At 42.3% G+C, this 8,417-nt stretch overlaps 1 protein-coding gene across 2 annotated transcripts in view; it reads left to right on the top strand.

The window, feature by feature from the left end:
• Positions 1 to 991: 991 nt before the first annotated feature.
• Positions 992 to 8,417, top strand: part of fgfr3 (fibroblast growth factor receptor 3) — a 74,016-nt gene continuing 66,590 nt past the window's right edge. Inside the window, exons 1-2 of one of the 2 annotated variants that reach the window (XM_025055499.1) lie at positions 992 to 1,501; positions 7,781 to 8,009. In XM_025055499.1, the coding sequence (XP_024911267.1) occupies positions 7,868 to 8,009 (142 nt within the window). In that variant the 5' untranslated portion in view covers positions 992 to 1,501; positions 7,781 to 7,867. The remainder of the gene's footprint in view (positions 1,502 to 7,780; positions 8,010 to 8,417) is intronic. The other variant, XM_025055492.1, reaches the window with a different exon arrangement.

The following is an 8,417-nucleotide window of genomic DNA, read 5'->3' as shown; positions in this document are numbered from 1 at the left end:
GAATTTAACTTACAGCCTCATCAGAGAGAGAGGGAGAGAGAGAGAGAGAGGGGGAGAGAGGGAGAGAGAGAGAGGAGGGAGGGACTAGGAGGGAGATAGAGAATTCATCTGTCTTTAATTAAGCAAAACAGAAGAAAATTAAGGCTGAGGTTGGAGTTGTCTGCAGGATTTGAAAGCTCATTGTCACCACGACCACCACCTTCATTATTGTCTTCATCTTCATCACCATCCTCCTCATCATCATCTCCAGCAGCATCAGTTCTGGATTCTACTTCTTCTGATCCAGGTCTGAGCAGTAACGGGTGGGCGCTGGAATAATTTGTCACTTGTTGCCTCCGGCAGACCCAGAGGGGCGGTGCAGTGAAACCTTATCCACCCTCCCCCCGCTGCTGCTGCTGCTGCTGCTGCTGCTGCTGCACCAGCGGTGCCTCAGTCACAGGATCCTGCAGAGACTTCAGCAGAACAGCGGAGAAACAGCAAAGCGCGCAACAGCAACACGCACACGGTGTGCGATTCTTCAAAATAAAAGTCTGCGCTGAATCGCACTCTATCTGGTGGTGCTCTATTTCTGGTCTAATCAGTTGGTCTTCATTAAACTCCCCCATTAACTGAATTCTTCTGAATTAATTGAAGGCAATTCTAACTGAAATACAGTGAGTCACTTTGAATGCAAAGCCAATAAAGGGCTAACCTCGGAGAAATAGCTTTATAACGACTTATGGTTGGTAAGGTAAAACAAAACAGTTGTCTGAATGCCTTTAATAATAATAATAATAATAATAATAATAATAATATATTTCTTGATTGGAATATTCCAATAACTGCAACATAGTCCTCAGTTTTGATTATATGTGGTTCCATTACTACTGTGTACAACGTGTACTGCACGTTAGTCTGTCGCAGTCATTTGTTAACACTAATTTTAAAAAAAGGAATGCGTTCAGAAACCATTGCGTCACCACATTTATTGTGGAGTCCTGGACCGGAAGTAGACAGTCTGCTGTTGTCGTCTGTCTTCGTTCAGCAGCTGTTACTTCGCTGAGGAGCAGCAGCAGCAGCTCACACTCCACACTGTGTTCGACCGAGGAGACACATCACACACACACACACACACACTGGACTGGAATGTCCACACCGGAGCAGAGGAGCCACACACCCCTCCTGCTGTCTGTCCTCCTGCTGCGTACACACACTCCGGAACCAGCACCGAACCTCGGGATGAGCTGAGCCCGGAGACCCGGACTCCGCTGCCACAGCTGGGATTGAAGCCAGAAGTTGTAGTTTCTCCGCGGCGGTGCCCGCAGCCTCCCCGGACCCTGGGCCGGTTCTCTTCTGTTCCGACTCCTCACTGACGCTGAACCGGACTGAACACGAGCAGCACCTGAGGATTTAAGTGATATGTTGTGGATTTTACTCAGTTTCGTGGAAACTAAAGTCTGTTTTTCTTTCTGGACCTGGATGTTTGGTGACGGCTGAGATTTTCTCCTCTCCAACATTGACGGTAAGAATAATTATTTCATTTATTATTATTACTATTAATAACAATATTAGAGTTTCTAATTCGCCACTTGCTCGTCCATGTGACGCGATCACGGACTTTCTCACGGTGTTCGTCGTGCGCTTCTGTGCGCGGAGATGCGGCAGCAGCGGCCGCGGCGCAGGTGGAGCGGACCGACAGTCGTGTCCTGGTTCCTGCTTCTGTCTGTGCGTACACGGCGCAGCTGGATCCGTGCGTCGTCCGCCCGAGGAATGGGGGACTGGAGTGCGGGTCGGAGCTCGTTGGGGTTCGGACGTGTTTGTGGTGCTGATCCAGGCTTGGATGTTTCCTCTGGAGGAGCGGACTTCTCTGCCTAACTTAACCCAGAAACGCCCTGATCCTAATATTTAGGAACTCTCTGTTTTCTTGAAAATCCCTAATGTCGTTGGTGAAAGTGTGAAACCGAAGACGATCAAATAACGAGCGCTGTCTTTAGAGCTGTTCATATTTGGAGCAGAAACGCATGGATTCCTGTTTGTTGAGGTGGATGTTGATTCTTACTGCGCATAGAAACAAAATCAATATTTTTTTTCTCATATAATCTCATTTTAAAACAAAACCAAATGAGAGTTTTTCTATTAAAAATAATTGACGCACTCATCCCTAACAAAGACTGTTTACGTTAGGGTTTAAGTTCCACAGTTTTCACCCTGAGGCGCAGATACATTTTCACAATAAAAATGTAGATCTCACAGAATTATTCAAGATAAATGATTTTTCTCTTTTAAATCGGTATAATGTGCTCAGCAGCGGGACTGGAACAGCCTGCTTAAATATCTGAAATTCCCATTTAAACGTTTTCACTCAGAATTCCGCTGGGAAAGAGTTTCACGGCGCGTCGTCCGGATCATTCCGACGTGATTCACGGCAGCAGCTCTAGTACAACGCACTTTATTATCCCTGTAGGGGGAATGATTGTGGTGTGAGCAGCGGAATAAATCATCATTACTTTGAATGAATGATCGTTAAATCAGCAGAAAAACAGGCAGAGAAAACAAAAGCTTTACCGTTAAAAAAACAAAACAAAACAGAAAGTAACTCAACACTCGACTGTTTATTTATGTATTCATTTATTTTCCAGCTGCCAACGTTGGTACATCAACCTCCACAAATGTCTCCTCACACGCGCGCACGCGCACACGCACACACACACACACAAGACTGAAGCGAATCAGCAGCTGAGAACAGATTGTCATCTTTATTAAATATCTGCGGCTGTAGGTCTGATTGTGAGGACATGTGAGGAGAGGACTCTAGTGTTTGACCAAGTCCCAGACCTGGGACCTGACACCAGGTGTTGAGTCTGATCAAGTGTGATTGTCCTCACCTGCTGTTGATTCCTAGTCTCCTGTGATCACAGCAGCTCCTGCCTTTCTGTTCATCAAAGGTGAAATTGAGTTGTTTTTTTTTAAGTTTTCTTGAGACATAGTCTCAGACCTGAAACCTGGTTCTGAAGGTTTTGGACTAAGATGTGTCCACAGCAAAAAGCTGCAGACGCTGATAAGTTCTGGCTCTGGGTGAAAGTTTAAGTTAGTGCAGCTCAGAAATATTATAGTTATATTCTTGATTGAACTTTGACCACCAGTCCATGTACTCTGCTAAATATATATAGATATATTCTTTGCACATTTATTGTCTGCTTTTACTCTGTTAAAAATGTCAACATTCATGTCAACTCAGCCTGTGCTGTACTGTGGTCAGAGTCAGAGTCAGATCACTGAGTCATTTCTAAAGTTGGTGACAGTAGTAAAAGTCAAGATCTTTTTTACCTACTGATGTTTCTATTCAGCTGGAATATTTATCAATGCAGTGAAATATCTATAAAATATGACGTCACTGGTTTAAGTTTTGTTGTTGTAATGACATGGTTGTGTTTGGTTGTTATGACACTGGTTCTAAGCCGGTTTCAGAAACCCTGCAATTGAAAAATGCCTGTAAAAATATCTTAAATAGCTCAGCTGACATTTTATATTTATTTTATTTTTGTTACAGAAAATAAATACTGCAACTTGACATATTTAATACACCAAGCATTGAACTGATGGATGAACTGAACAGAAGGTTTTAAGATACCAAAGTAAATGGTATGGATTTAAAGGGCGACTTCAGATTTCCAAAGGTTTTTCTGATTGGAGGCCTCACTGAGTTGATCTTTCACAGCATGGTTCCAAACATGGATTGAGCTGACGTGTTGGGATTCCTCATCCTGATGTTCAAACCAGGTCTTTGTTTGTTTCTCGTGTCTCGTTGACTTTTTCTTCGTCAGGACTTACTCAGAGAACCAGTTCCTAATTTTCCGGCCATTGATTTTTTTTTTTTATTTCCTAAAATTCAGCAGAATTTTGTCCTGCATGTCTCCGTCCTCTCTGCTCAGAAATAATTTTCTGTCCAGCAGCATTAGTCCGCCTCTCAGCCCCCTTTTCAAACACACACACAACCCACGTTAGTGGATTCATATTTTCTCAGCTCCGAGCGTCAGCAGTCATCACTGTATAACCTGCTCTGAACAACAGCAGCCTTGTTTCTACCGTTGCTAAAGTGAGATTTAGAGACGTGTATCAAATTAGTCAGCCGTAAAGGCAGCGTGTGCAGGGTAATGATAATCGTCGCTCTAATGCTCCTAATTATTAATTGTAGCCACTGACCTGAGAAATAACATAAAAGGCTTTTCAGTCGGAAACTTTTGTGGTTTGAAATGAGTCTGTCATTGTTTACACTGTCAGTGTCACTTTAGTTTTTTGTCTTCTCTGCGTTGACCTGTCTGATTAGGAAGAAAAGTCCAAGTTCTGGCACAAACTAACAGTTAGACTGAGAATAAATCCTGTGTCTCCTGCAGCAGTGAACTGTTGGGCTTTGAACTACTGTCGGCCTCCAATTAATAGTTTTTCAACTTTAACTTGTGCCTGTTTGATGGAACCAGAGGCTTCTGTATAATTTAGAAACAATCGTGTCTCTTTAACCGTTAGGTTTTTGAAAGGTTCCCTCCTGTCACACATGCAGTCAATTTTTGGTCAGAATTTTTATATATATATTATTCATATATAGTGTTTTAGGATTAGCTATTTCTGAAATAATATTAATTAAATTTATTTATTTGTTACTTAGTAAAAGTAGTACCTAGTAAAAAAAGATATAAGAGAAAAATGTTAAGGCTGTGACAAAAAGTCACAAAGTTTAGTAAAAAAAAGAAAAACTTTAAGGCTGTGACAAAAAGTCACAAAGTTTTTCTGGTTTAACTGGCAAAAAAATAGTTCAGTGGAAAAAAAAATCATTTTAATTCTTAACCAGGGTTTTTGTTTCAGGCCATGTATCAGGATATATCTCTAACTGTTTTGAGCTATTCATCATAATGTATTTGTTGAAAAGTAAACATATCCAAATATGTGATAACCAAAAAAAAAAAAACCATTCAAATACTGATCAGTCTGAATAAAATAAATACTCACTAATACAAGCTGTTCAAATATTTTTTTTACTTATATTGAATACATGTAGGAAATATAATTATGTTAAGAAAAGTCAAATGAACTATTCTACAATTCCCTGTAGCACCCCTAGTGGTCACCTTGAGGGCTGCAGACCTCCTGTTGAAGACCTGATTTAAACAGAAAAGTGTGGCTGAAGTTAAAAACATCAGGTTGATCAAACCTGTTCAGTCTCTGTAACAAAGATGAAATACTTCAAATGATGAACTTTATCTGTTTTGTTATTTTTTTACTAACTGAGTCACTGTAACTGTGAACCGCACCTCGAGGTAGTCACCAGAACCAGGTTGTGTGAGAACCATTTAATCACTGCCGTGAAGTCAGAATAAATCGTGAAGTTCTGGAGGCTGCTTCCATTTAGAACCAGGGTTTTCTATAATCCAGAGTCCGAAGTTTTCCACCTGCAGCCACTTTACCCCGGAGACAGTCATCAGTGAAGGTGACAGATTTAAAGTTGACGCTCTGTGTCTCTGCCTCACACCTGATCAATATCTGTTCTCACCTTGAAGCTGTGTCTGAGTGAAGACGGAACAGGAACGCAGCAGAATGACTCTGATTGGTGGAGGGGCTTCACTGTGAGTTGATGGAGCAGTGGGTGGTTGTAGAGGTGGATCTTCTGCCAGGATGAGTGTTTAAAAAGCAAAAGAAGTTTTTTTATTTTGACAAATATCTCAGTGGGTTTGTGGATTTCCTGTGTCAGTCCTGTGTGGAGTCTGTGACTGAGGTCTGGAGACAAACTGCTGTCAGTTGGCCGTTCTCGTCCTGGTTCCTTCTCGTAGCTGGTGGTTCATGTAAACCGTGGAGACTTTAGATTCAGAGCTTCACCCGTTTCTCCACTGTCCCGTCCTCCACCTCCAGCCCTGCAGTTTTCTGCTCTAGAATCCTCCAGAAAAAACAACTCTGTAAAAGCCTCTTTATTACACACACTATAAGACTAAGTGTATCTGGACTCAGGCTGTTGATTCTACTGATAAATTATGGAACATTTACAGGAGTGTGTGTGTGTGTGTGTGTGTAAGACCAGGATGTCACACACACACACACACACAGTTGCAGCTAGTGGTGCAGTATTATTATTATTATTATTCATGTTTTATTCACAGCTCTGCTCGTTTTACGCTAAGAGAAAATATCAGCATGAAAACACTTTTGTCAGGCTTTGAACTGCGAGTCCACACCTCCTCTGCTCCTCCTCCTCTTTCTTTTCCTCCCAAACCTCATGTTGGTTTGATTTTTTTTTCATTTTTCATTCAGCTGCAGGCCTTATTAAGAGGAGATTCTCAGGGTTTACATACAAACACACTCTTCCTCCCTCTTTTCCTCCCCCTTCACTTTGCTCTTTTGGCTCATTTATCTCAGCCTCCTCTTCCTTACACTCCTTCTCAACCCCAGCTCCCATGTTTCTTCTTCTTCTTTCTCCTTGTTTTTTGTTTTATTCTTCACCCTCTTCTCACCTCCTGATTTTTTCCCTCTTCTTTTGATTTGGTATATAGTATGTATATCAATACTTTATCATTTTGACAAATACTGGCCATTTTACTCTAACTAGAGTGTATCTTTCACAACATTAGTCATAATAAATGAATGAATTCTTTGACACCTATGTGACCTGAATAGTTCAACTGCTTCCATTAAGGGACAAAGATACGTAGTGGACCTGATCACATGGGGTCGCTGCTCTCTTCTGGTCAGTGGTCATGTGACATGAATGGACCAGTTCAATTTTTCATTACTGCAGGGTCAGGGGGTGTTGCATCAGAAAAGGTGTGGAAGTGACACATGAGCTTTTTACATTTATGAATTAGTATCAATACTTTGTAAGAGTAATCGATACTCTTGTGAGTACTTATATATCCATACCATGGAGTCGATGGTATGAATACTGGTCTCTGACCTTCGGATCTTCACTACCAGGGGACCAACACTTGGTCTTCATGGACCTTTAGATCAATCTGACCGTAGACAGAACGTTCATGTTCTGGAGAAGAACGTCTTAGTTCTTTAGAGCAAATTAGCATTAGCTTTATTAGCATTAGCTTTATTGTAAGAGTGCTAACGTCTGTGGTGTCATTGGTTTCACACCTTCACATCTGCTGCTTTTCCACGACTCCAACGTGACGGAGAGTCTGAACAACAACCTGGTACAGTGTGTGTGTGTAGTGGGTGTGGACCTTTGAGTCTCTCTCTCTCTCTCTCTCTCCCTCCCTCTCTCTCTCTACCTCTCCTTCAGCTCTTTATTTCTCTTCAAACATCAGAACATTCCAGCTTCTCCCTGCCTAAACAAACACAGATCAGTCATAAACTGCTCCACCAGTGCCACTTGCAGCCATCACCATCCCTCCAACAGCATCTCCTCCTCCTCCTCCTCCTCCACCTCTTCATTCTTTCTCCTTCCGGCTGGTTCACATTCCCGACTCTGTCAGACCAACAGTTGATCCGTGTCCATCTGTGACGCAGAGGTGAACTCCTGCAGAGAGGAGAGTTTGTGGAGCAGAAGAAGAAGAGAAAGGTCTCTCAGTAAGACCACGTCTGTTTAAGGCTGCAGACAGTTTTATGAAGCCTGTTATTATCAGCATCATATACTCTGAAAAAAAACCAACTACCTGGGTTGTTTACAGGGATCTTCTTGTCTCTGTGAGTTCAAAACATGGCTGTAAATGTGGGATCCCACCTCGTGTCGTGTTAATCTACCTGAACTGTATCATCCATCTGCTGTGTGAAGTCTTCAGCTTCAATTCTTCTTCTCATGTTTTTCCAGGTCCTTGGGAGTTCAGGGATTGTTTTGGATATTTTCCTGCGGCTGCTGCAGCCTCCGTTGTGCGTGACGGCAGCATGAACATGGAGGATGTTTTCTGAGTCGAGCCCAGCTGCTCCGTGTCTCACCTGGTGTTCCAGAGGAATGAGGGCGCTGCGCTGCTCGCTCTGGATTTCCTTCCTCCTGCCTCTGTGCGTGGCCGCGGCCAGGCTGCCCAGTGTTCAGCCGACAGGTAGGACACGACCACAGTGATTGTCTTAGTAGTCTTTGGTCGGAAAGACCTGGGTTTGACAGGTCTGATTATAGATGTTCAGGTCGGACATTCATGTAGCTCATGGACACGAATCAAACCTGTACCTACTGAAGGCTGAGGTATCAACGAGACTCTCCAAAGTCCATAGAGAAAATCAGAGATTTTAGCTCAGACCAAAGTCAAAAATCCAAAATGCCTTCATCCCTAAGTTCAAATGTGTTATTTTGTGATTTCATTGTTTGATTTTTTATTTATTTATTTATTTATTTTTTTTACACTTTCCTGACTCTAACAAAGTCACCTGGATATTTCTATAATGTTGTTGTTTGGAATACTGTCCACAATCTCTCTCTCGCTCACACACACACACACTCGAGAGTGACATCT

The sequence above is a fragment of the Cynoglossus semilaevis genome, chromosome 1, assembly GCF_000523025.1.
Source record: "Cynoglossus semilaevis isolate Cse_v1.0 chromosome 1, Cse_v1.0, whole genome shotgun sequence".
Lineage (NCBI taxonomy): Eukaryota > Metazoa > Chordata > Actinopteri > Pleuronectiformes > Cynoglossidae > Cynoglossus > Cynoglossus semilaevis.
Note: the sequence above shows the minus strand (reverse complement) of the source record. Positions and strands in the feature narration are given on the sequence as shown.